At 47.9% G+C, this 27785-nt stretch overlaps 1 protein-coding gene across 4 annotated transcripts; it reads left to right on the top strand.

Moving 5' to 3' along the window:
• Positions 1 to 2608: 2608 nt before the first annotated feature.
• Positions 2609 to 27690, top strand: Mocs1 (molybdenum cofactor synthesis 1). 4 transcript variants are annotated; one of them, XM_090355733.1, is made up of 11 exons: positions 2609 to 2768; positions 7453 to 7579; positions 8787 to 8954; positions 20111 to 20275; positions 21800 to 21861; positions 22160 to 22271; positions 22417 to 22529; positions 22896 to 23006; positions 23904 to 24024; positions 24412 to 24459; positions 25925 to 27690. In XM_090355733.1, exons 1-11 carry the CDS (start codon positions 2646 to 2648, stop codon positions 26680 to 26682), a joined length of 1908 nt encoding a protein of 635 aa, XP_090211859.1. In that variant the 5' UTR covers positions 2609 to 2645; the 3' UTR covers positions 26683 to 27690. The 4 variants fall into 4 exon arrangements, with proteins under 4 accessions (XP_090211859.1, XP_090211863.1, XP_090211860.1 ...); XM_090355737.1 differs by having other exon boundaries at positions 24412 to 24474; positions 25925 to 26013; XM_090355735.1 differs by lacking the exon at positions 2609 to 2768 and adding an exon at positions 4348 to 4600.
• Positions 27691 to 27785: the final 95 nt, after the last annotated feature.

Genomic DNA, 27785 nt, shown 5'->3' on the forward strand with positions numbered 1-27785 from the left:
GCTAGAAAGAGCCTGAAAGTAGGGGTGGGAGAGGAAGAGGCCTTTTATGCAACTGGCAGAGATTGGCCTCCTGGTCACAGAGCAGGGTGGAGAGGGATGTGTGGAGAAATGGAAGGGGCAAAACACAGGATATACTGAGGTATAAAGAAAAAGAATGAAACAGTTGATTTTTTTTTTTGGTTGGTCAGTCATGGGGCTTGAACTCTGGGTCTGGGCACTGTCCCTGAGCTCTTCAGCTCAAGGCTAGTGCTCTGCCACTTTGAGCCACAGCACCACTTCCAGTTTTCTGGTGGTTAATTGGGAGCTAAGATTCTCATGGATTTTCATACTCAGGCTGGCTTTGAACCATAATCCTCAGATATCAACCTCTTGAGTAACTAGGATTACAGGTATGAGCCTGGCACATTCTTATAAGAATGTTTCAGCTATATTTGTTTTTCTTGCCTCAATTTGTGGGAGAATTGAGACAGTGTCCTATGGCAACCAATTCTATATAGATCTTTCCAGAGCTTTTTCTGGTCCATTTTGAGGATGTCACACTATCATTACCTCTAGTATCTGGCCACTGGCCAGCTGGGAGATACTTCTCTCATTATCCTACCACCTGTCGCCTGTCTCTGAGGGTTGCCTTTCTATCATCCCACAAAAGGCATGCACAGCCAAAAACTGATCTGATCTATCTCTGTGGTATCTAGCTACAATGGCAAGTATGAGAGAGGAAGAGCCAGATAATGGTGGCTCAGGCCTGTAAAACTAGCTATGCAGGAGGCTGAGATCTGAATTTGCAATTCAGAGCAATTCCAAGCAAGAAAGACGCTGAGATTCTTATCTCTGATTAGCCAGCAAAAAGCTGGTGTTAAGAGCACCAGCCTTCAGTAAAAAAGCCATGTGAAAGCCTGAGGCCCCACTACTTAGATGTGTGTGTGTGTATGTGTGTGTGTTTGTATGTGTGTATACATACGTAATTGCATATATATGTGTGAGTGTGTATGTATACATACGTAATTGCATATATATGTGTGTAAGTAAAAATGATTTCAGATTAAAGCCAGCATTGTAGCATTGTCTGACTGCTCCCATGACATAGCATGCTTAAAGATGGAGGAAAGAACCACATGAGCCAAAGAAGGCAGTATAGAAACGGGTCAGAAGCACACTTTCTCCTTGGCCTTGAAAGAGCTCATTTCAGAAATTTGTCCTATAGAACAGTAAGAGAATTAAATTTTGTTTTCAATATTTAGGATAACTTAAACTATCAGCTATTTTAAACTAATAGAGATGATTAACCATATATAAACATGCTTAGACACATATAGAAATTCAAAGGCTTCTTATGTGAGATGGCTTTTTCACAGAGGTTGAAATCTCTCCTGAAGCATCTTGAGGCCTTATTAATATATTTTTACCCAATCTCACCTAGTTCCCCTGACAAATCCAAGCACATATAAATTAAAGGTCATTAGTGGCATTGTAAATCATGAATTTTGTCAGATATATCCCATTGGTTTCAAACATAGACGTACCTTCATCTTCCACAAGGTACTGCCTGAACTTGAAGCAAAACCATGAGAAAGTCAATCTGACCCAATGGCTAAAATCATCCCAGCCTTTGAGTCTCATTACATTTGTGAAACTTCTATTCAGTTATTTCTTCTCCCCCATGACTATTTTGTCAATTATTCAAGGCCAGGAGCCATATTCTCATTTCCAAATAACAAAACCCAGTCTGTTCTGGTCATTGTTTGATTCTTCTAATTCTAGTGTCATTTTAGATATAATGGACAGGAAAGCTTGAGCATAGTTATTCTTACTATATAAGTCATTATTATGTATGTATTAACATTCAAAATCTTACAGGACTTAAGCCCATTTTTAAAGAGGCACCCCTTGAGCGCCCTCTAAAACATGTACTGAGACTCAACTGTACAGTTGTAGGAATCAAGATTATTCTGAATTAAAAACGCAATTTTGATGTCAGCCATGTAGTAGTGGAGAAATTACCTAGTTTCTCAAAGCTTATTTCCTAAGCTGTACAATGAAAGTTACATTCATGCCAGGACTGTGGTATTAAGTGATGCTTGGCGCGCAGGAAGCATTCCTCTTCCCTTGGCTTCTTCCCACATATCCCCTTTGTTAGGAAGGCAGAAGCCAAGACTTGATGCACTTTTTGGAGCACAGTTGGCTGTAGGAGAGTGAGCTCCTTCTTTCTCCGGAGTCTGAACTGGGGGATCATACGAATCATGCAAATAAAAGATCTTGTTTTTATAGAAAATGTCCATATTCGTATACTTTCACTGATTTGGATTTTTTTTTAAATATATTAAAATACCTTGGCAGTCCCTTAAATCAGACACTCATTCTCTTAATCCTGCCTTACCTAACAGTACTTGGCATCAACACATCCTGCTTAAGCCTAGTCCTGTAGTTAAAGTCTGACTCTCCCTAGTTGAGCTTTGTACATTTGAACCTGGGGGGGGGGAGGGGAGAAAAAAAACCAGGAAGAGGAGAGAAGGGACTACAACTCCCAGAGAGCCATGCGGCGCGGGCCCTTCGCTGATTGGCTGCGCGGGACCCGCCCCACCCAGATGACTCGGCTGAGTACCGGACTCCTGGGCCCACGCTGCTGCTGCCGGCACACTGGCTTCATGGCGGCGCGGCCCGCGTTCCGGATGCTGCGGTGGCTCCTGAGGTCCGGCACCCGGGGCTGCACCTCGGGGGCTCCGGTGACGCAGCTCCACCCCGGGGGAGGCCCTCCACCCGCCCGGGAGGTGAGCCCGCCCCGCCCGCCTCCCTCGCACTGGGGAAGGGGTAGGGGCTTGCTAGCTACTCCTCCTCCAGAAAGTCCCCGGCCCCGGCAGCCGCGCCTGGGGAGCGGGCAGTGACGGCCTCCGGTGGCTGCTGGGGCTTCTCGGGCTCGCCTCAGCCCCCTTCTCAGTGACAGCCTAGCCGGGCCTGGGGACTCCCCGGGGGGTGGGACTTTGGACCCACCGGCTCTTAAGGACTCATTTTCTCCTTCCTCATCCCCAGAGGTGGAGGGCGGGGGAAGGAGGGGTCTGTGTGGGATCCGGTGTTGTCCCTGGTCCCACCTGCTTGGAAGTGTGACACTGACTAAAACAATGCCAGCTCTGTGCCACCTGTCACCCTCAGGGCTCTGTGTGTCCTAACTTCTTCTGGCCTGTAGCCTCTGGGGGAAGGGTCAGCTTCATTCTGGACTTAACTTGGAGCAGCATCTGCCCTTCAGGCTCAGAGGTTTCCACTTTTCAAGAGCTGGGGTGGGATCAACCTGGGTTCTTGACAGCACCTCCACAGGAGGCCTTGGGGCCTATCAAGGGTTAAGTTGGTTGTTTTGCTGGTGGGATTAGAGACGATGTATTTCCTTGGACAAGCCTCTGCTTTCATTTGGTGAAATCTCTTGGCCAGATGCATGTAGTTCTTTTCCTAGTGTCCGGGATTACATTTCATGTCCTGGGATTTTTGGCATGACAATGTCATCGACTCCTCCATCTCGTGCTCCCTGAGTGTCAGGCTCCTTCTCAGACTGCTTGTTTTCCCTTGATCTCAGTCAGCTCCTTTGGGATCCACAGATAAGCAACCAGAGTTACTGGAAAAGTGGAGAATTTTTCAGTATCTTTGAAAAGTTAGACTGGATGGAGTAAAAGATGAGAAATTAAGCATAGCCCAGGGCCAAGAGACCTCTAAAGAAAGCAAGGAAAGGGAAGTTTCGTAATCCCTTTCTTCCCTAATCTGTGATTTTCCTGAGAGGGCCTGGCCTAGATTACTTACTATGTGGTCTTCTGTAGTCCTCAAAATGAACCCAGGGAGGTGAGTATATTTCCAGGTGAGCTCAGCAAAGTTAACTTCTTTCAATTTATTTATAGGACAGTGAAGCAGAAACCCACATTGTCCTCTGTGCCAGTGTTGGGACTTGAACTCACAACCTTATGCTCTTGCTTAGCTTTTTGTCTCAAAATTGGTACTCTCCCACTTGAGCCACACCTCCACTTCTGGCTCTTTGTTAGTGAAATGAACATAAGAGCCTCTGATTTGTGTGCAGAAGCCAGCTTCGAATCCTCAGCTATTAGCCTTCTGAGCAGCTAGGATTATAAGTGTGAGGCCCTAGCACTCAGCAAGGAACTCAGTTAGACCATGTCCCTATGAGAAGAGAGGCTGCATCTGCCCTCTTCCTACTCATGGCATGAGCAATGTGATGGAGCCGCGAAAACATGGGCACCAAAGCAGAGCACAAGGGAGGGTTAGAAGGATTAGGATCCTGTCTGGCACCTTGTATAAGTGAGTTTCAGCAAACCCTTGCCCCTTGCAGAGCCTCTGTTTTCCAGGATGAGAGTGATAGAGATTACTCAGCAAAGCCTGGCTCATGGAGGTGCTGTGTCCTTGAAAACTGTAATTATTGCTGCTCTCTATGTGGCCCTTGGCACCTGCTGTTGTCTCCTATCTGTTACCGTCCACCCGCACACCCAGGATAAGGACACTGGGGACAGGCTTCTGTGAAGAGAGAGCAGAGAAACGACGCTGGCCATCTCCATCAGGTCTCTTTGTGGATTGGGAGTTCCTGAGTGTCTGGGCTTCTCTGCCTTTCTAGGTATGTCTTGGCAGTGCCTCACATAGAGCTAGAAAGGCATTGGAGTCAGCAAGATATTTACGGCTGCTTGAAATGCATCTATGAGGAGTCCTGTGGAACAGAGGCCTAAGGTCTGACCTTCTAGTTTTATCTGGTTGCTATTCCCCCTTCCTGTTTGTAAATCCAGAGGGTTGGGTCCATGCATCTTACACAGGAGAGGGCCGTGGAATGGATCTGTCCAAAAGAGAATTTCAGTGGTGAGATGAGCTATCTATCTTCAGCCCATCCAGAGAGCTTGCCAGTTGGCAGAAGCAAGATGGGAGCCTCTAGGACCCATCTTCTCTTCCTGTAGGGTCCCCCTCTCGACTCTTACCCTGACTCTTCCCAAAATAGATTACCAGCACCCAGGAAAAAGGCCATTCATTGGTGGTATGTTGTATCAGAGTGTGAGAGAGAAGAGATGCCTGATAACTGGCTATGTGTGTGGACAGTGAAAAAGGGACCTTGACTTATTCTAAGGTCAGGTTAAGCTACTTCCATAGAGACAAAGGAATTGTGGAGGTGTGTCAGCCAGTGGATGATCCTGATTGAGCTGTCCCAGAGAATCTTCCCTACTGGGGGAGGAGGGACCTAGTCCAGGTGTACCCCTTCATCTGGAATGGCATGCAGGCTTGGGGACATCCTGAAGCCATGGGTCCCACTGCCTGTGGCAAGAACAAGAAGGTAACTAGGAAAGACAGACACCCATTTCACTGTGCTAGAAGGCACAAAGGATCAAATGGTGTCAGTCCTGCATCATCTTATTTAATTGATCTGGAGGCAACTCAGTATAGCTTATCCCAGTAGCTGGTACATTGGGACCCATGGCTTCCCTCCCTAATAACCTTACTTCTCTGTCTAGACTTTTGAAGTGTTTGGAGGCTAGCCTTTACCATTCCAATTGGATGACCTGGAGGACAGTCTTTTCAGAGCAAACTTCCTTTTTTACCACCCTCTTAAACCCTACTGAAATTAGGTAGACATGAGATGACCAATAACAAACTGCCAGGGTCTGGTCAGGAATGAGTGTCATTGGTCCTGGGGAACTCAGTCCCCCACCCCAATTTCCTGCTTGGAGTGTATGGTATGGGGGCCTATCTGAAACTCCCAGCCTCAGACCCTCTGCCATCAGTAGAGATGGAAGACAGGGCTGGGAAATGGAACACAAAGTGGGAAAAATCCATCACAGTATCCACTACAGTGTCCTTGGTGGGTTATTGCTTCAATGAATGAATATATCTAAGTAGGAGTTACGGTAAGAAAGTGAAACAGATAGTGACAGATGTTCCTGATACACTGTCTAAACATTCCTCATGGAGACTCAAACTCTGTGACAATCTAGGCCGCTTGCGGGACAGCTAGTGCCAGATGTGTAATTGAGGTGCATCTACTCCAAACCCTATACTCAGAGCCAGTGCTACCAACCCCCACCTAAAATGGTACCCAATATTGGCATCACCCTGGTGTTTTTATTTTGCCAGTCCTAGGCTTGAACTCAGGGCCTGAGAACTATCCTTTGGGCTTCTCAAGGCCTGTACTCTACCACTTAAGCCATAGCACCAATTCCAGTTTTTTCTGTAAATGTGGTACCAAGGATAGAACCCAGGGTGTCATGCATTCTAGGCAAGTACTCTACCACTAGGCCATGTTCCCAGCCCACTCTAGTGTTCTTAACCCTGCCTGTACAGTCAGAAGGTGAAACACAACTCCATCGAAATCTTCGGGACAGGGCTTTGCCATCCCACCTTTCTAGAAGTTCTTCAGTGACATAATATACTGTCAATCTTGAGAATCTTGTATCAGACTAAACCACATTGGCCATTGAGAAATGGAACAATTCAGAATAACTGCATTTTACTTAACACTGACTTTCTGATTCTATTGGAAGTGGGCTCGTGTGTTAGAATGGAGGCTGACCTAATCATTCCTTGAATACTTGGTTCCCACCTGTTGTGCTGGACATGGGGATACCAAGTCAGGCAGGGCAACTTCCTAGAGGAAACTTCTGGCCTAGGCTGGAGCTCTTGGATGATGCATGGTTTGCGAGTTTGTAATATTAACCTCAGGCAGCTGTCCACTCCCACAGTTCCCTGAGTCCTGCTGTATGGGTTTCCTGAATAGGGATTGTTTTTCCTTCAGGAGATTGAAAGAAGGTGTTCAAATGCAGGAAGGAGGAGAAGGAAAGTAGGATGTGCAATGTTGGAAAAGAGGCAAGAGAATGAGGCTTCATGTCCAGGTGCACGTGTGTGTGTGTGTGTGTGTGTGTGTGTGTGTAGAGCAAGGGTTGATTGCAACACGTCTGGTTTGCTTTTACAGTATTGCTGTGTCATGCTTCGCAGCCCTCTGATCCTCCCCTTCTTCCTGAAATGACTTGGGCTCCTCCTTCATCTGGCCACCCTTCCCTAGGGTATCTGAAGGCGAGGAGCTGTAGCCTGGCACGATGAACAAGTCAGTACTAGTAGGCTGTGAAGAAGAAAGAGGGCACAGCTCTGTCCTAAACCTGTCTCCTCTGGAGCCTGCAACTGAGATCCTATTCTCTGACGTCCCGCACAGTGGCTGCCTAATCCTTCCTTCTGACCCTGAGGGAAGCAGGAAAGAGACTGAATTTCCAAGGCCCTTCCCTCTATCCTGCTGTCCTTCCCTTAGCTGAGTGCCCAGCAGCTAGGTCCTTCTCCAGCCAGTCTCCTTATCAGTACAAGGAAACGTGAGAGGAGCTGGGCATTGTGGGTAAAGGTAGAGGATCTGTACACGTTAAGCAGTGCATTGTGGGTCTCCTTGTGCACACGCCTCTGGAGAGCAGGCACCCATCCCTCTTCCTCACCCTGTCCTTGCAGGAGCTGCCTACAAGGCTGCAATACCTGAGGGAACATGCAGCCCCCTTCTCTGCCTTCCTCACAGACAGCTTTGGCCGCCGGCACAGCTACCTGAGGATCTCACTCACCGAGAAATGCAACCTCCGATGTGAGTCACCTTCTTGGGTCCTCTCAGGACTGTTGTCTCTCTGCTCCAGTGGCTTCTGGAATTTTCCCATGCCCAGAAATCCTTTTCAGTCTGTCTCTTCTCTGATTTTTCACATCTCCATCCACCGCCTCTTGCTTTCCAGACAGAGGGTTTGGGGTGCTGATTCATATAGGATTATGGGAGCTAGGGCCTAAATAGTATTAAAGAACCAGATTGTGATTGGATTGATGATTAAGTTGGAATCCTGGTCCCCTCATTTTTCAGGACTCCTTCCTCCTGCTCCCTTTGATTCCCCAAGTCCAGGATTATGGCTACCAATCATGGGATGGGGTTATCGGCATGAGACATAAAGGCGCTGCCTTGAGACCCCCCCCCCAGCCCTGTGGTAAATCAGGCTGAGCCAGGCCAATACATTCTTTACGTTAAGCTGTGCAATGGATCCACTGATGGAGGGACTTCCAATTCTCTTTCCTTTTCCCATTATTTTTCTTTCCCTTCTCCCTTTCCTTTCCTCTCTCCTTCCTATTCCACTTCATATTAAGAAATCTATTTACCCAGTGAGTTTTGAATAAATACATACCTTGTATAAACACACCTTGTAGAGTCATGCATTCTGATTCCTCTTCCTACTGTTGATCTCAAGACATGAATGTGACCTTGTGTAGACCCTTGATAGAGCCGGGCTGCAGGAAGTGGTGGCAGGGAATGGGATCTCCCTTCCTCAGGTCCACAGCGCCTCTGTTCCATTCTTCTCCCTCACCCTGACCAAGCAGCACCTCAGGCTTCCAACCCATAGAGTGAGTTCCAACCCAGAGAGATGGAATGAGGAGATGGTCACGGCCAACAGAAGTGGCACCAGAATGCTGGCCTTTCTAGGGTGGCCCCTGAGGCTAAAGGCTCCAGTATCGGGGGCATCTTCCTGCCCTGTGCCAGGCTCTGATCTCATGTGGTTCATCATCCTTAACCACACCCTCAGCTCCACCACGACATGGAAGGATGCCAGGGCCAGCAAGGGAAGGGAAGGGTGCTAATCCCTCAGAGATGAAAGTCAAGCTGGGGGTTTGTATCCCTCAGGCGTGGAAAGCCTGTCATCATCTGGCTGAATTTCAGGAGGACATACAGCTTGATGGGAACCTGGGAAATGGTGGGCTCTTGAGCCTGCCTGCCCTCCCTATATTCTACCTCTCCGTTCCTTTCTTTCGCTCAGGCCAGTATTGCATGCCTGAGGAAGGTGTCCCTTTGACTCCAAGGGCTGACCTACTGACCACAGAAGAAATCCTGACCCTCTCCCGGCTCTTTGTCAGAGAAGGTGTGGACAAGATCCGGCTCACAGGTGGCGAGCCGCTCATCCGGCCAGATGTGGTGGACATTGTGGGTGAGTTAGGCACACGTCTCTCCCCCTCCTCCCAGCTCCTGCCTCATCTAGCTGGACCCAAATTAAATGCTAAGATTGGCCACTGCCATTTATTTGAACAGGATGCCCGCCCAGTTCTAGAGTGCCCGCAGAGGCAGATGCAACGTACTAGTATTTTCATTATGATAAGAAATGATGAAACAAGTTTAACTTGCCCAAGCTCACAAAGCTACTCAGTGCCATGTCCCCAGGACTTTCTGTCATATTGACCAACTGATTGGAAATCCCATGTGACTGGAATCCCGCTGACCTCTGACACCTCTGCCATTTGACCCCATGTCCTAATTCTCCATTCTCCCAAAGAAAATTTCATACTTGTTCTTCTTTTGAAAGAAGCTCAAGGCTCATTGCTTGGCTTCATTTAACACCCAGCCACACAGTCACTCAGGGATTGGCAAGCTACAGCATACAAGACAAATCTGGCCTACAAACTTGCTTCCATATGACTCACAAGCTAAGAAGGGTTTAGATGTTTCTAAATTTTGTAGTTGGGAACAAAATCCAAAAGGGCAATATGATTTCAAATGGGTATTGTGTGGAAGAAAATAAATTCAGTATCCATCAATGGTTTTATTGGAACACAGCAAAGCACATTCATTTGCATAAGTCTCAGGTCACTCGTGCAGAATTATAGTTTGTAACAAAGACCATATTGCAAAGTGGGGCAAGCTATGCTCTTAACCCAGATTTTCTTCCTGACATTTATCTCTTTCTGTGGTTGCTACTTGACTGTATATTCATATTTTATTTACTTTTGCTGGTACTTTGGCTTGAACTCAGGGCCTGTTGTTCTTGCTTAGCTTTTTCACTCATGGCTTGGTCCTCTACCACTTGAGCCACATCTCTACCTTTGACTTTTTGTTGATCAGTTGGAGATAAGAGTCTCACAGACTTTCCTGCCTGGACTGACTTTGAGCCTCAGATCTCAGCCTCCTGAGTAGCTAGGATTACAGGTGCAAGCCTCCAGTGCCTGGAGTTACGGTTTTTATTTCCTACTAGCATGAAAGCTCTGTTGCTGTTTGCAGCATCCAAACTTGATCTAGTGATGCCTGTTGAGTAAATGAAGGGATATAAGTACAGTGAACACAGTGACACACTTTCCTGTTTGAATAGCACCATACCTGACCAAAGGAGAAAATAAGCATGACCAAGCACGTGGCTAGTGTTCTTCAGTGGTAGCTCTGGAACGTTCCACTTCTAAGGCTGCTTCTAAGCCCAGCAACAGGCAGCGAGACCTTTGCTCCTGGCTTTATAGATGATGAAATCAAAGGAAAATAAAGCTCTTACGTTTTTTTAATTGCTGGCCCCCTCCCAGCTGCCATTGCTGGGATTTCCCAACCCCAGCTTGCTGCTTTGGTGAACATTATCTGGGTGCTTGCTTACATGTCTAGTACTGTGCCAGGGACACACAAGACAGGGCAGTGGTGGAAGTCCAGCTGTTAGATCCCCCTCCAAGTACATTGGACAGCCAAAGGCAGAGTGAGAAGCCATATGGTATGGGAACCCAGGCCTCCCTCAAGGTCCCTCCAAACCATTTCCAGCTCTCCCCTAAACCTGGGATCCCGCTAGCACTTCTGTGCTGGCCTAGTTGTTCCAGGGAAACCAACTCTGTTTCTACAGTTCAACAGCTCCTGAGAGTTGAAAGGTAGACTGGGTTCCAGGAAAAGTCTTACCCTACAGAGTCTGCTTGCCAGGCCCAACCCCCCTCATTCAGGCTACTTGCTCCACCCTAGCCAGGGTGTGGGTTCCACCCTTATCCCTGGGCTGCTTGCCAGGGCCTCGTGGGAGAGCTGAGGGAGGGAGGGAGGATCACTGACAGGCCAGGATGACTAAATACAGACTCAGGTTCTCCAAGCTATCTGTACAAGGCACTGACTGATTTGCACAGAACAGTTAGTAGCCCTATCTGTAGGCTGCCGCTAGGGAGCCCCTACAGGTTCCTCACCAGACCTGGGCCTTGGCTTTCTTGCCTGTGGACCAGCTGCTACTGTGATGTTTTGTGGTCATTGCACCAGGCTGGTATCTTGGGATAGCCACGTTGTTGGAAATAGCTTAGGATTTGGGGGTGTCAGGTATGAATACAAGATACCAACTCCAAGGCAAAGTTTACTTCTGCAGAAAAACCTGGCAAGCAAGCACACAGAGCAGGCAGGCTACTCCCTTTTTATCCCTAACATAGCCAGCTGGCCCTGCCCCTGTGCTTTCATTGGTTGAACTAGGGTTCATAATCTGTGAATGGATTAATGAATAGTATGTAATTACAATTCAAGGAGTTTTTATAACAATATGTCTTAAAGCGCTTAGGAAAATGAGGTAGGTAACTAAAAGGTAATTAACAAGGGCAGAGCCACCTGGCCTAAGCAGGAACCCTTGAGAGATTTTTCTTAAGAGTAACAGAAAAGAAGCAAAGCACTATGCTAGAAAAAGACTTTTCTCACAATGAGATGAACACCATGTGTACACTGGTAGGAATGAGGTTGGAGGGAGGAGAAAGAAGGCCAAGTTGGATGGGCACAAACGCTGTCTCATGCTCTAGATCTCCCACTCAAAGCAGAGGTCAAGGACTGCAGGTCACGGGCTTCTCTGAGCCTCATTCTGCTGGGTCTTTGCCCAAGCTTAGCCTTGCTGGTGCTGGAGAATTACACATGGGAAAGATCTACACCCAGGGCTCACTGGCTCCCCCTGTCTGCACTTGCTTGTAATGCCCTCAGCGCAATCCCCAGCCTCTGTGGTGCTTCTGCAGTCTGCCTGGTATGTGGGTAGTCCTCTGTCCCTTCCTCACAGCTAAGGTGAGGGTTATGTATTCATTTTAGCTTTTTGACTTGCTAAGGATGGAGTCTGGGAGACTCGTGCATCCTAGGAAAACATTGTGTTGCTGAGCTACATCCCTACCCCACAGTGGGGCTTAAGGTAAAACAGTCCACTAGATCATAAGTCCTTACAGATCATGAGTCACAGTAGCCACTGGCTCCAGGGAACTCTCAACACCTTAACCTATGGCTAAAGTGATGGGTGTGGTATTCAGTCTTCCTTGTTAAGCTGATTGGCTTGGGAAGTGACAAGGGGATTAGTAAAGCAAACTTCTGTATCCGAGAAGCTTTCCAGAGGGGATTAGCTAAGGGAGAACCCTCTTATACATGTAGACTGTAGAAGGAAGCCAGGGGACATAGGCATTCTTTCTCAGTGCTTCCTGGCCACTGATCTCCAAGGTGGCCTGCAGCCTCTGAGCAGGTGAGCCCAAACACAAGTGTCAGGCACTTTTGCCCCAGCCATGAGAAGTGTGGCTAGCCATTGACCTGGGAAAGAAGGAGAAGGGTTCTAAATGTCAGAGGAGTTTGCAGTGCTGTGTTCCAATACTGACTTTGAAAAAGACCTGGCTGGGTCAGATGGGTAGACCGAGCCTCAGTCACTTAGAGCTGCAGCTTTTACTTCCAGCCTCTCCTTCCACCTTCCCTTCCTCTCTTTCCTCACTCCTTTCCCTTCATTTCTTCCTTGTTCTTCTCTCTTTTCTCCCTTCTTCAAACCTCACAGCTTAACACCAACACACTGAGAAGCCATTGACATGTATTTTCTTGTGATTTGGCAAATAGAATCCACAACCTTCTATGAAATCATACACTTTGGTTCTGGAAAGCCTACTGCCCCACCAATGTTTCTGGAAGACTTAAGAATACAGGGACAACTTTTGCCAGCCTCTGGTGCCTTCCTGGTTGTATCTGGCCCCCTCCTTCCCCACTGCCATCTGAAATGAACACTCCTCACTTTTGTGTTTATCATACTCTTGTCTCTTGGTACTTTTTTTTTCTTAAAAATTTTTTTTTAAGTATCATGCTGCATAATTCCTCATGGCTGTCTTTTTTGGTTCCAGTGAAACTCATACCTGATAGCCAAAGAGTAGATCTTTCCATTTGTTTGTGAGCTGCTGTTCCCTTCAAATGAGCACTCCTGTTGGTTTCCGAATTTGGCTGTTATAACTAGTGGTGCTTTGAACATTTACCTATTTGTGCATGCTTCCTGGTGCACAGTTTCTATAGGGACATAATTACTATGTGAAAGGTGAACTTTGGAAAATGACTGGGCATTATTCTATGTAAAGTGGCTGGCACCTGCACCCTCTCACCAATATCCTATAACAAGTGCCTCCTCCACTCCCATGTCAGTGTTCTTGATTGTTGCCAACAGAACAAGTATAAAATTGGATTCCGTTACAGACTGGTCTATATCACCGTGATTAATAATGCAGCCGCTCATCTCTACACATGTGAGCTAGCCATATCTATTCCTTTTCTCTGTAGAATAACTGATCATCTATTGCATATTTTCATATACCTCTTTGACTTTTCACATCCATAAAGGTTATTTATATATGTTGCAAATATCTTCTCTCAGTCTGACAAAACATCACTACATTTTATAAGAAGGTTCTTGTCAACAGCAGTTCTTAAATGGGTCGGCAATTTCTTGTATGGTTGTGCTTTTTGTATTTTATGAAGGCAACACATAGCCCAAGGACAAATCAATTACTTAGGTTTCCCACGAATATATTAAATGTCCTTTAGTTTTACATTTTAAGTCCTCGGTTCATCTGTGGATTGTTTTTTAGGAATCTAATATTTCTCCATATAGATGGCTGATTTTGTTTTCTAGTTCCTTGTATTTTAGCAGCCTCTGCTTCCTCCATAAACCTGCCATGTAGGTATTGATCTGTTTCAGTTTGTGCTGTGCTCTATTGGTCAGTTTTTTCTGTCTTTGTGCCAACTTCGTGTTATCTTAATCGCTGTAGCTTTATAATAAGACCATTACCTGCTGGAGCAAGTCCTTTATTTTCCTTTCCTTTCCTTTATTCAACAGTGGTTTAGCTATACTAAGCCTTGTCCCTGTAAATTTAGGAGTGTGAGCTTCTCAACCTCCATGGACAATCCTATTGGGATTTTAATAGCATTGAACTGGAAAATTGACATTGCTTTTGCCCAAAGCTCCTACCTTCCTGAGTCATCTTCTTTGCCCTGCTGTTTGCTCAGGCCTCCTATTCTGTTGCTGACCTCTTTGACTTTAATTCACTCTACAACTAAAACTTGGACAGGTTGTACCTCCTCTCTAGTATCATTATTGGCCCCTAAATTAATTCCGTCTTGTTTCATTTTGTCTGGTCATGCTAGGGATTGAACCCAGGACCTTGCAAGTGCTAGGCAAGTGCTATACTACTAAGTCACAGCCAAAGCCATGTGTCATTTGGTTTTTTGTTTTTTTAAGAAATCATATATTCTGATTTTTTTTGGTAGGTCCTGAGACTTGATCTCTGGGCCTGGGTGCTATCCCTGAGCTCTTCATCTCAAGGCTATCCCCTACCCCTTGAGTCACAGTGCTACTTTCAGTTTTCTGGTTGTTAGAGATAAGAATCTCATAGACTTCGGTACCTGGGCTGGCTTTGAACCGCGGTCTTCAGATCTCAACCTCCTGAGTAGCTAGGATTACAGGCATGAACCACCACTCCTGGCTTTTTTTTTTCTGGTATGTTCTTTTATCCTGCCAGGCTACCACTCTCCTGGCAGTGCTCCAGCATATCTTAGAGTCCTCTTAAGTTTTCTATGCCAGTAACAGTATCTTCTGTAACTCAATATTTGGGTTTCTTTCTTATTGGTAGGTACATTTTTCTTTTTCTAATTTTTCCCCTGATTTTCTTGTCCTGTTGCCATGTCCATCAGTCCAGCATTAGAGAGCAGTAGCCATGGGGACATGCTCATTTTATTTCCCATCTGGAGTGCTGCTTCCTGTGTTTTTCTCAAAAATAACCTCTGTCAGTCTGATGAAGTTACTTTGCTAGTTTACTAAGGTCTAAACTCTTTAATCACATGCTTTTTCTGCATGTAACAGGATGATCTAGAGGTTTCTTCTCATTCTGGGTGACATTTTTAGATTATCTGAAGTAACACCTGGAATAAGTCTAGTCAGTTGATGGTATTGTGTTTCTGCACCTGTTAGGTTCCCTTGCCTAGTATTTTGCATAAGTTGTTGTTTTTGTTGTTGTTATGGTTTTAATCTGTATTAATTACATGGGCCTGCCAACCTGATTTGGGTACTATGTCTCAAAGAATGAGGTAGTGTTCATTCTTATTTTATCTGGGAGACTTTTTTAAGTTCTATTATCTTGAAACTCTAGAAATTGGTGGGGATCGCATCTATCAAAGTTTTCCAAATCTCAATCAATAAAACTCAAGGTGCTTGGGATTTTTCTAGGCAATAGTTTTCTTGCTGCTTCAGTTTCTCTAGGACATATCATTTGATCCAAGTTGTATGTTTCCTTTGGAGTCAATTTTGATACATCTTTTTAAAGAGAAATGTGTCATGTATTTCCGACTTCAGATTTGCTAGCATAAAATATTGGTCATATTTTTAAATATGTATTTACTAGTAATTTTGCTTTTTAAAAAATTCTTTTTGATTGATTTATGCCTCATCTGTCTGCCTCTGTCTCCCTGTCTTTCTCTTTTTTTTCTCTCTCCCTCTCTCTTCTTCTTTTTCTTCCTCCATTCCCTGGGGGTAGAACCTAGAGCCTTACATATATGGGCAGTTTCTATACCACTGAGATACATACACCCTCAAGCCTTCCTATTTTTCCTTGATAGTATTAACTTCTGACAAAATTAAGTCTTCAACATACCAATCTTTGGAATTGCATATTTTTCTATTATCTATATTCTATTTCATTAGTTCTTTACCTGCCTGAATCTATTACTTTAGTTATATTTCATTTTAAATTTTTTTATACATTTTGATTTATGAGATGTGTACAAGTGGCATTTTGAATGTCAGGCATATGAATATTTTTAACTTCTATTTTATCACTCACAGTGCCTTGCTTTCCTATCTGCTCATATTCTCTGCCAGTCACCAGCTCCCCAGGCCCAGACCCTTTCTCACACCAGTTAAAAACAGTGAGCTGCCTTCCTATAAGGTTTTTTCCTCCATGGTTTTCTTTTCCTTTCTGAATGTCCCTACATTAGCCAGGCACTGGTGGCTCATGCTTGTAATCCTAGATACTCAGGACACTAAGATCTGAAAATCTCAGTTTAAAGCTAGCTTGGACAGAATCCTAATCCAGTAAGACACTTCTCTGCAATATGTTGGGGGCCAAGTAACGCCATGTCTAATAACTTTCTGCTGAGACAAGGCAAGGTGCAAGAGGCAGGGCGCAAGACTTGATTACAGTTGGTACAATTGTGTTGTTTATCACTCTCTGCTGGGACCTAGAGTGAGGGTATATTAGCTGGATGGACTGCTTCAGGAGGGGGTTTTTTTGGAGAGAGAGATTTTCCTGCCTTGATGAAGCTGCGTGGCGTCTCTGGTTCATGCTCTGGGGAAGGAAGGCTGAGTTCGGGAGGACAGTGGGTCTCTCCTCTCACAGCTTGGACTGGTCAGGGTGTGTTTTTCCCCATCCCTCCTACTAGTTGAGAGGGACTGGGGACAAAGGACCCCAACATACTGGCGCCCAATGTGGGGCACAAAAGGGGCACGATGGCGAGTTGAGCCAAGTGAGAGAGACATGGAGGAAAGACTGAAAAACCAGAGAAACCTGAAAGGAAGATAATGCAAAGAAAAAGGAAGGACTGAAAGGCCAGGGAAACCTGAAAGGAAAATGCAGGCTAACATGGCTCACAGGGAAAAAGAAAAAGACATGGAGGAGAACAAGGAGAAAGACAAAAAGAAAAAAGGTGGTAAACAAGAGAAAGGGAAGCAACTACCTGCAAAAGTCAAGTAAGAAAAGCCTTACATAGACTGAAAAACCAGAGAAACCTGAAAGGAAAATACAAAGAAAAACCCATTAAAAAGGCAAAAGATAGAAAATTGAGGAAAAGAAAAAACAAAAATCTCCTCCCAAAGCTAAGGAGAAAAAAGGCAAAGAAGCTCAGCTGTGTCAGAGTGGAGAGGCAAACACAGCAGAAGCAGCTAGGTGCTTTAACAGTAAAAGATTTTAATAATCATTCCCAGTCCGCCTCCGAAGTGCAGGTCACTTCGACACGGTGGGGAAACTGAGGAACCTCGCGGAGGGCGAGGCAATAATCATTCCCAGATCACCTCCGAAACGCCGGTCACGTCAGCACGGTAGGGAGGAACCTTGCAGGAGTCTCTGGCCAGAGCGGTATAAGGGCAAGGCAATAAGGGGTTCAGAAAAAGAACCGGAATAAGGGATTTTAGAATAGAACCGAAATGGGTTCAGACTGGAACGACTGATATTAATTTTGCGCAAGTAGCATGCTAAATAATAGATAGATTTACCCAATTGCCTTTGTTTTTCAAGTATAAATTTAAGTCTAAACTTACACGGGAGTAAACAGTTTAAGAACAGGTGAAGAGAAGCACAGAGACGCTTGGAAAAACACTTAAGAGAAAGAATTAAGTGGTAGTGATTTAGAAAGCCTGTGCTCTGGTGCAGAATTGCAAAATAGGGAGCCACCGCCCATAGTTGAAAACAGGCTAAAGCTTTTTAGGATCCCTGGCAAAATATAGAGACAACACCCCTGAGTCAGCTTGAAGAAGTTACAGAAAATGGATCTTTGCCCATAACCCCTTTAAAATGAAGGGACCAGAGTCATTTTTGGAAGGTGAGATAGGATAAATTAGAGACATGGGAGACAGTAGTTTAAAACAACAAGGAGGGGATTGGGAGACTAATTCTTCCAGTGCCCTATGGCTTGTGTGAATGTTGGAATGTTTCCCTGTTTTCTCTGGCTGTTGTAGCCAGAGCCCCTCAGTACAGGCGGAGGATAATGCTTTCTTGACCATGGTGGTGGCCATTGTCACATCTGTAGCTGCTGTTACTGCTGCGAGTATTGCCCTTGCTACTGTGGTTCCTACAGAGAATGCTTTGAATAAGCCACACAAATAATTGTTAATCAGACACATGTTAATATTCTAACTTTGATCAAGTCCCAAAATAGTCTTAACCAATCACCCAAAGATGGGCAGGATTGATCGGTTTGGATTTATTTTTATGCGCTATAATTGTAATATTGCTTGCCTACAAAGTCAACGCAGAAAGTGAATGCTAATATGACAGGCATCTGCTCCCATGGAAATAGGTGCATCCAATCCCCTCAGGTCTAGCTTGCTTAAATGGACGGCTGGTAGTCAAAGACAGGCAAGTCCCAGCTGTTAGCCTATCAACCTAAGGAGCCAAGTAAAAAGGACTTGGTGATCCCATGACGGGTAAGAAGACGAACGAGCTTGGAGACGCCTAAGACAGGCACAGTCGATCTGATATGATCCTAGGTTTTGTCTTTTTTCTAAAATAAAGACGAGGGACATGTTGGGGGCCATGTCTAATAACTTTCTGCTGAGACAAGCAAGGCGCAAGAGGCAGGGTGCAAGACTTGATTATGGTTGGTTACAAATGTGTTATTGTTTATCACTCTCTGCTGGGACCTAGAGTGAGGGTATATTAGCTGGAGGGACTTCCGCAGGAGGGGGTTTTTTGGAGAGAGAGATTTTCCTGCCTAGATGAAGCTGTGTGGCGTCTCTGTTCGTGCTCCGGGGAAGGAAGGCTGAGTGCGGGAGGACAGTGGGTCTCTCCTCTTGCGGCTTGGACTGGTCGGGGTGTGTTTTTCCCCATCCCTCCGACTAGTCGAGAGGGACTGGGGACGAAGGAACCCAACAGCAATAACCAGAAAAAAAATCCAAAAGTGGAGTTGTGGCTGCAAGGATAGAGTATTAGCCTTGAGCAAAAAAGCTAAGGGACAGTATGCCCCAGGCCCTGAGTTCAAGCCCCAGGACCAGCACAAAAAGAAAATGTCCCTACTTTGAATGTTTCTCCAAAATTTCTCAAAGGGAGCCAATAAACACTGTTTTCTGTGATAGCAAAAGAATGAAGTTCTTTTCTGCAAGTAACGTTCATTTTTTTTTTTTTTTTACTTTTCTGTTCACCCAAGTCCTATGTGTGCTTGAGATAAGCAAAGAACATGGCTGCTGCTTTGTGATTGCTGTCTTTGTTCCATTTTGGCAGCCTGCCTGTCCTTGCTCTCTGTACCTGCTCTAAATTTTTTTTTGACCAGTCCTGGGGCTAAGACTCAGGGGTTGAGCACTGTCCTTGGGCTTTCCTCAAGGCTAGTGCTCTACCACTTGAGCCACAGCACCACTTCTAGGTTTTTCTGTGTATGTCGTACCGAGGAATTGAACCCAAGGCATCATGCATGCTAGGCAAGTGCTCTACCATTAGGCCACACTCCTGCCTTCCCTCCCCCCCCAACCATACACACATTCTACATTTTTAACTTTCTCCATCTCAGCCTGTGCATTTGCCCATGCCTTGCATGTTAGGTTTTTGTGTAGCTGGCAGGATCTTATGCAATAAAAATGGCTGTGAAACTTAACTCATTTTCCTCTCCTATGCATTGTTGTCTAATAAAACATCCTAGAGGTAAATACTCACATTCATGATTATTTCCTTAGATTAAATTCTCAGAAGTAGAGATTGATGACAAAGGCTTTGTGAAGTTCCATACATTAAGTTCTCCCCAGAAAGGCAGGGGTCATGGTAGCCATGAGCAAAACAGGCTGAGCCAGTGCATAGTATTATATGCAAATAAATACCCCACTGTCTTGAATATCTGTGAATTTTGATATCTATAACCTTTACTATTAATCTTATTACAGAGTCATAGATCTGTTTTCTGAATTCAACTGCCTTTCTGGGCAACAGAGTCCTTTTCTTTCTTGTCACAGTCAATATGAACCTTTTTGCTTCTGTTACACAGAGCCACTGTACTTGTGTAATTGGCTATTAAATGCACACTTTCTGGAATCAAGTGCACACAAACTTGGACTCAGCTTTTCTCACTAGCTGTATGACTTTAAGTGAATGCCTTTCTTTTGAGTCTCTTTCCTTCCTTCCTGTTTGAGAATAACCATTGTTCTGAGGCTTCCTTGAGCTAAGCTTTCAGCCTCCTAGCAGGGTGCTCAGCACAAAGGGATTCCCAAGGGACTCACCTTCTGGCTCTATCCTCCCTTTCCTGTTAACTCAGGTGGTCTTTCCCTCCATTGGGCTATGAGTTTTGCCTCGCAGCTCCTCATTTAGCCTCACCACGAGCAGACAGGCTGATGTCTCCCTGTTGTCTCTCCAGCCCAGCTCCACCAGCTGAAAGGACTCAGAACCATTGGCATCACCACCAATGGCATCAACCTAGCTCGGCTGCTGCCCCAGCTTCAGAAAGCAGGGCTCGGTGCCATCAATATCAGCCTGGACACGCTGGTGCCTGCCAAGTTTGAGTTCATAGTCCGCAGGAAAGGTGAGCCGATGCAGGATGGGACCAGGGCCTGTGTGGCTGGGCCTAGCAAGGGACCTGCTTAGCTTCTCATGGTGCCTGGACTGTGGATGAGCCTGCGCATACATTCCCCACTCTCTGGCCTTTCCAAACTTCTCCTGGGGGATTTGGGGGAGTTAATGTCAATGAAGTTCCCTATTGTAGCCCCAGTTTGCTGAGGACCAGGGGGTTACAGAATGAAAGACTTTTTAGTTTGAAAACCTAGACAACTGCAGTACTGAGGTACCGAGTCCATTGCCCTGGAGTGAGCTCTGAGCATGGGAGGGTTTTCTCATCATGAGCCGTCAGTCCCCAGAGCTAGCCCTCTGCTCACCTAAATCTGATCTGGGGACTGCCAGAGTGGACAGAGAGCCAGCCTCAAGCGGTGGATCTCCTTGGGCCAGTGCCTGGCTTCTCTTGGCCATGGTCCTCACATTGGAAATGTCTTTGGGGTTGGATGGCCTTTGATTTGGGGAGGATACTGGGAAGTAGAGTGTTTCCAAAGAAAGGGGTAGACAAGTGGCTTTCCCTGGCATTGTTGGGGTCTGCCCCGCCATCCTCTTTTTCCTGATATTCAGCTGGCATTTACAAGCTTGCTTGTTAAGCATCAGCTGAGTCTCCTCCCCCACCAGGGGTGGGGCTTGGGTGATGGACAGCACACTGGACACACGGACCTCCGTATTCTTGGCCCTCTTGGCTGCTGAGGACCAAAAGATGAAAGCCTGGAAGATATCCTTCTGGTCTTGTACCAGCTGAAGTGCCACAGAAGGGAGGCAGCCTGCGGAAGAATGCTGAGAGGGCTTCACGGAGGAGGCTCTCCATTCTCCTGGATAGAGGCCATGAGCAGAGCAGGCCTAGGAAGGAGGAGAATGGACCTTTGTGAGCCTGGCTCCATTTGTCTCCTCCATTCACACTTCCCTGTGCACCTGCCTTTGGGGCAGAGCATTCCATGTCACAGAACTGCTGGTGGCCTGGCACTGCCCACTCCTGCCAGCACTCCAGCTCTAGGTAACCAATGAAAAGAGCTAGGCAGGCCCTCCCTGGTCCCTTCCCTCCAGACCACCCACAGGCTGTGCGCACTGGAGGGGAGAGGGACCACTGGTGTTCAGTCAGGGACAAGAGCATGAGAAGGGAGCGGTGAGGGGAGGACAACTCCCACAATCACTTTCTCACCCTGCGCATAGTAGGTGCTCCCAGTGTTCAAGTGAATCAATGATAGACTCTTCCTTGTTGAATGCCTCCAATAGTCCGAGTCTTCTAGCTCTGGCCCCAGTTGCCTCACCGTGACCCGTGGTCAGGGCATTAAGGATCCATGTTGAACATTTGTACTCCACTGATGATTGGGAGCATGCTTCATGCTCCCACAAACCCCTCAGTGTTGCCTCTTAACTGGAAATGCCGGAAGCACCCACTATCTGCCCTTTCCAGACAAGGCCTGAGGCTTCCCTGTGGGCTGGAATGGGGCTGATGGATGAAGTGCCTGGAGGGTGACGTCCCCTCTTCCGGCAGGCTTCCACAAGGTCATGGAGGGCATCCACAAGGCCATTGAGCTGGGCTACAACCCCGTGAAGGTGAGACCCTCCTACCACCATGCTGATTTCTGACTTCCTCCCTGACCCTCGGCTCATACCCAGCTCCCCTGGGCCTTTGGTCCTCACCTGGCCAGCCAACTGAAGCGTACTTCTGCCCATCCTTTCCAGGAGCATCCAGGCCAAGGGAGACCCTGTGGCCTGCCCCAACTGGGCAGGGAAGGGCAAGGACTGCAGCCCCCAGGGAGGCCCTCAGCAGGTGCCATAGCCCCGAGTTTTTGCCCATGGGAAAGCCTACAGGGACAGTCCCAATGGTCTCCCCCTACCCCACCCCATCCAGGTGAACTGTGTGGTGATGCGAGGTCTGAACGAGGACGAGCTCCTGGACTTTGTGGCACTGACCAAGAGTCTCCCACTGGACGTGCGCTTCATAGAGTACATGCCCTTTGATGGTTAGTGGGGCTCCAGGGGCCGGGGGCCAAATGGGGTGGGCACTCGGGCATTCTCACAGCAGAATGTGAGTGTGATGTGCTCCCCTGGGGAGGCGTCCCTGCAACTCTGGTTCAGGGCTCCCCTGCCATCCCCAATGAAATCCAGGCAACAAGTGGAACTTTAAAAAGATGGTGAGCTACAAGGAGATGCTGGATACCATCCAGCAGCGCTGGCCTGAGCTGGAGACACTGCCAGAGAAGGAATCCAGCACAGCCAAGGTGAGAGAGACAGCAGGCCAGGCTCAGGGACAGCCCTGCCTCACCAGAGCTGGCAGCCAGCCATTGTGACCACCTCCCCATCATGGCAGGAGCAGAGTGGCGTGGGGGAGGTTGGGGGAGGGGAAGGGGTGGCCATAAGTTAACTTCCCTAACAGCTGGTGCTATCCCACTTCAGTCTTCTCTGGCTGTCCTGTCTATGGAGGGTTTCCTAGAGGGTGAGCCAGCCTTGGGTCAGCCATCATACTGAAGTGCTAGGTGCCACTTCCGGTGGGCTCCACTGAGAGGGCTGAGAAGTGAGAGTTCTTGGGGACATAGAGTTTGGACTCCTGGTCCACCCCAGCCATTCTACTCCTACTCTCCTTCTAGGCCTTTAAAATTCCTGGCTTCCAAGGCCAGGTGAGCTTTATCACATCCATGTCTGAGAATTTCTGTGGGACCTGCAACCGACTTCGAATCACAGCTGATGGCAACCTCAAGGTGAATGGCTCCCACCACCCCAAGTGCTCATCTCTCCTCCCACCTGAGCCCCTGATTGGCTGAAACCATCAGTGGTGTCAGATTTGAATGAACGTGGGAACTGCACTTCATAAGGGTCAGCTCGTGTCCCTGTGCTTTCTTTCCTCTGCCTTTGGGGTCCCTGAAGTCACTTTTCTGGCTTCCTGAGAACCCTTTCTGGCACTCAGTGCTATCAGAGAGGCTGGCTAAAGGATCTGTGAGTGCATAACCCACCTGGTGAGCCCATTCCTTCAGACTGTGCGCCCACCGTGCAGACAGCCTCTGTCCCATCTAACAAGATGGTCCTTTGTTCCCCACAGTGTGGAGCAGATGGGACCATTCCCTTTAGAGCCATAGAAACCCCTTAATCCAAAGAGGAAGTATGGGGGAATGCCCACAAGCTTCCCCTCTTCTGATCTCTTAGGCAGAAGCTAGCTGGAAGGGGAGCCCACAAAATGGAAGCCCTAGAGGTGGCGGGGGCGGGGGGGGGGTCTTTGTTGTATGAGATGGTCAGAGAATGGCATTTGGGAGCTGCAGGGGTGGGGTGGGAGATGATGGGCTCAGTGAAGTCATCACTTAACCTTCTGTCTTAGATGTCCGTGATACCTTCTCTCCTCCAGGAGTCTCTGCCCTCCTGGGCCTCTCAAATCTTCTGTCCCTGTACACTGCATACACTGAAGGGACTCTGACAGTCAGCCACAGGCCTTGAGAAAGCCCTATTTGGCTGCTTCTCCATCCTTCATGGATCAGGCTCCTTCTGGGGGTGCGAGGGAGCTGGTGCTAAACTTGGGGGGCTCTCCGAGGATGGGGTAACCACTTACAGGCTGATGGGAGGGTGGAGGCTCAGATGGTGGAGCCTCTGTCCTCACCCCTGCACAGGTCTGCCTCTTTGGGAACTCCGAAGTTTCACTGCGGGACCACCTACGTGCAGGGGCCTCAGAGGAGGAGCTTCTGAGCATCGTAGGGGCTGCTGTGGGCAGGAAGAAGAGGCAGCATGCAGGTAAGGGTGCGGGGGGTGGGGAGGCCAGGGTGAATGGGGAGGGCACTGTTATTGTGGCAGGTGTCACTGTTGCTTGGCCCCCATTGGATCTGTGGACCCATGCTATCCTGGCTCTCCTCTGTGGATAACTGTCCTGGGAGAAGCATGCTCCCTCCTAAGTTCAAGACGACCCTGAAATCCTCTGGGACTATTTTATTGGACTCAGTCAACTTGGGAGCAGTGACACCCCTGTCTATTAGAATGCTCTGGGACCACCCCCCAGGCAGCTTTGTGGGTGACCTTACATGAATGCACACAGGGGGAGTTGTCAGGGTGCTGTGGCTAAGCACTTCAGTGACCTCTGCGCCCCAATCTTTCCTGCCATCCTCCTCTCTCCTCCTCCCCCAGGCATGTTCAATATTGCCCAGATGAAGAACCGGCCCATGATCCTCATCGGTGGGTGACCCAGCAGTACGTAACCACTCACCCTTGTCATTTGGGGGGTCCTGAGGGGTTCCGGCTGTAAGGCACTCAGCTCCTGCACCTCATCCTGATGTTCTCATCCTCGCTTTTCATCTGTTTCTCGTTTGTCTTTTTCATGGCATTTCTTCTCCTGTCCTTGCCTCCACATCTGTGTTTATGCCCCCCAAATGGCCATTCTTCCTCTCCAGACAGCAGGGTGTGTGGGGGGAAAGGGGGAGGTCCCCAAACTTAATGATTGTACAAGTTAGCTCTTCCCTAAGAACCGAGCTCCTGGCTAAGGCAGAGACTCCTCAGTGCTGACCTGTCCCCACTGGGACCCAGTCACAGGTGTCCCCTCGCCCTCTATTCTGGAGTGGTCTGAGCACCTGCTCAGCTCCACTGTGTGGGGTCTCTGATGGTTGGTGTGGTGTTAGCATCTGAACCAGGTACAACTTGACACAGATAGCGGATAATTGCTCTCATTGTCTGAAGGAGGAGGTGGCCCAGATCCCAACGTCCAGCTTCCTAACTCTAGGGAGCCCAGTGGTCCAGCAGAAAGCGGGCTGGTGTAGGCCAGAGATAGCCCAAGGGCTACACAGCCTACCAGCCACCCAGAGCAGAAAAGAAGCAAGCCACTGAGAAGAAACCCAGCCATTCCCTGTCTCCCCACAGCTCCAGCTCTGTGGTCATCTGGCTGGGTCTTGACCCATGCTGAAGCACCATTGTGGCAAGGTGCAGGGGGCCCCTCTAGAAGGGACGCCAGACCTCTGACACAGCCAAGCCTGGGTCTCAGTGATGGAAGCTGGAGGGTGGGAGACCTTTTGCCTCCTCAGTAGAGTCCCTCTACTAACCTGTTTTCCATGAAAGAGCTGCCTAACATAGTCCCCTCCACGTCTCTGGGTGTCTGAACCACTTGGGGAGTTGTTCCAGGATGAGACGCGTTCCAGTAATGAGCCTGACCATCACAACGGGCCTGTCAGTTTGTGTGCACACTGGAGGTGCTTTAAGAACCTTGACAGACAGGATTAAATGAAGTATTTCATCTCCTGTCTCATCTGTAAAGTATATGACTGCCAACTCTCCCTAAAGAAATGTAAAGATGAAAGAACTAATTGTTGGTCATTTAAGGTGAGATTCAGCTCTAACTAAAACAAAAAACAGGAAGAGACATGGAGAGGTCTTTCGATCCAGGCCTCAGCCTTCAGGCTTCAAAGTTCTAAGAAACAGAGACCAAAGTTCATGTGAGAAGGGGCACCTAGGAGTGGCCCTGCATCCCAGAAACGGGAAAAGGACTACAAACTTGTCTGTTTATGATCTGTTTTCTATTTTCCTAAATACTGTGCTTTCTGCTATACCTTCTTTTTTCCCCTGATGGGAAAGAGGAAGCATGAGATGGGATGGGGAAAAGTAGAGAAGCGGGCTGCCATGTGGGCTTAGTCTCTTTCCTCCGTCTTTCCAGGGTTCTCCCCAAAGCTCCAAGCATCTGCACCAGTCAGTTCAAGCTTGTCTTCCTGGGATCCCTTCCATGTTCTGGATCTCAGACCCACAGTGAGTTTTCCCAACCAATTGGCAACTTTGTGGAAAAGATATAAAGCCCCACAGACTCTTACGGCCCAACTGCAGAGAGGCTTTGGATCCCCTCAGAGATGCTACTCCTCCCACAGAGATGCAGACACCAACTCAAAGTGCCTTAGCTCAGGGTCCAGGACTTCTCCTGCCCCTTCAGGACCCAGGTCAACCTCCGACAAGCTCACTCACGTGGACTCAGAAGGACGGGCGGCTATGGTAGATGTGGGCCAGAAGCTAGACACCGACCGGGTGGCTGTGGCCTCTGCCGTGGTCCTTCTGGGGCCAGTGGCTTTCAAGCTTGTCCAGCAGAACCAGCTGGAGAAGGGTGATGCCCTGATGGTAGCCCAGCTGGCTGGAATCCAGGCAGCCAAGCTGACCAGCCAGCTGATTCCTCTGTGCCACCATGTGGCCCTGAGCCACATCCACGTTCAGCTGGAGCTGGACGGCACACGTCATGCTGTGGTGATCCAGGCATCCTGCCGGGCGCGGGGCCCCACCGGGGTGGAAATGGAGGCGCTGACCTCGGCTGCCGTGGCAGCCCTCACCCTGTATGACATGTGCAAGGCTGTCAGCAGGGACATCACGGTGGGGGACGTCAGGCTCATCAGCAAGACTGGCGGCCGGCGGGGAGACTTCCACCGGGCCTAGTGCACTTGCACCCCTCCCCTTCACCCACCCAGAGCAGAGCAGGTGTAATTGGGACAGATGTCAAGTTCCTCCAGTCCCACACACCTCTCTTTCTGCTGGTGGTTTACAAGAACCTGCAAGACTTCCTTTAACTAAGGATGTGGGAAGTCTTGAAGCCTTCGAGGACTCCAAAGCAATGGAGTAGTTACCAAAGGAAAAAAAAAAAGCAATAGTAAATACCCAGAAAATCATGCCTCAGATGATTGACAACCAGCTCCAGACAGCCTAGCCCCCAACTCATTTTGGGTTCCCTCTTCTCCTTCCCTAGAGAAGGAATAAGGGCTCCTTAAGCAGAGGAACCTACTTTGAAGAAGGGGAAAGCACAAGCTTGCATAAGGAATGTATCACAACTTCTCTCTCTAGCAGCTTTGCAATGCCACAGCCCTGCCCTCTCCTCCCTCAAAACAGTTCCTTGTCCCCTGTGCTTGAGTCAGCACACCTCACACATGCAGGCTTTTGGCTTAACAATTGCACTGACCTGCCAGGAGCCCAGGCCTCTATCCTCTTCCCCTTAAACAGAACGAACACGCCTGAGAACTCCTACTGACACTGCCTGGCCCTGCTCACAGCAGATATACCCACATCTCTCTTCTCCAGCACAGATCAGGGAAAGAAGAGATTTACAGATTAACTTCACACTGCACACAAATAAAGCCATGGTGCCAACTTTGGAGATGTGAGAATGAGGACTCGGTGGGAAGGGCCCTGGGCTGCCGCAGCTCCATCCTCAACCTTCCATTCCGTCCTGTGACCTACTCTCCAGGAGAAGACACAAGCAGTTAGAAAGGCCAAGGGCTGATTCTCTGTATACTTCCTCTTGGAAGATACTGGTGTCGGCAGCAGGTATAGACATGCACCCTAATGTGAATTTAAGTTGAAAGCCTTAAGCTCCTTGTGATGTCATCAGCTATTGGAGATCAGGTTGTGAATTAGAGCAGCTGGATTAAACTATCCCTCTACCCAACCTGACTGGCCTTGTCTGCTGGGTTTTCTAATGTGGATGGCCTTCTTTGGGTCTGTCCTTCCCTGGCTCCCCTCTGCTCTGTGCTGTTGTGGGCTGGCAG

Source organism: Megascapheus bottae, chromosome 22 (genome assembly GCF_031878675.1).
Source record: "Megascapheus bottae isolate mThoBot1 chromosome 22, mThoBot2.hap1, whole genome shotgun sequence".
Taxonomy (NCBI): Eukaryota; Metazoa; Chordata; class Mammalia; order Rodentia; family Geomyidae; genus Megascapheus; species Megascapheus bottae.

Bases quoted from the DNA above. Each gene is read 5' to 3' on its own strand.
- Mocs1 (XM_090355733.1), top strand. From the start codon at position 2,646: ATGGCGGCGCGGCCCGCGTTCCGGATGCTGCGGTGGCTCCTGAGGTCC. The intron at 22,530-22,895 runs GTGAGAGAGACA...CTCTCCTTCTAG, and splicing joins AGGAATCCAGCACAGCCAAG to GCCTTTAAAATTCCTGGCTT. The intron at 23,007-23,903 runs GTGAATGGCTCC...ACCCCTGCACAG, and splicing joins CAGCTGATGGCAACCTCAAG to GTCTGCCTCTTTGGGAACTC.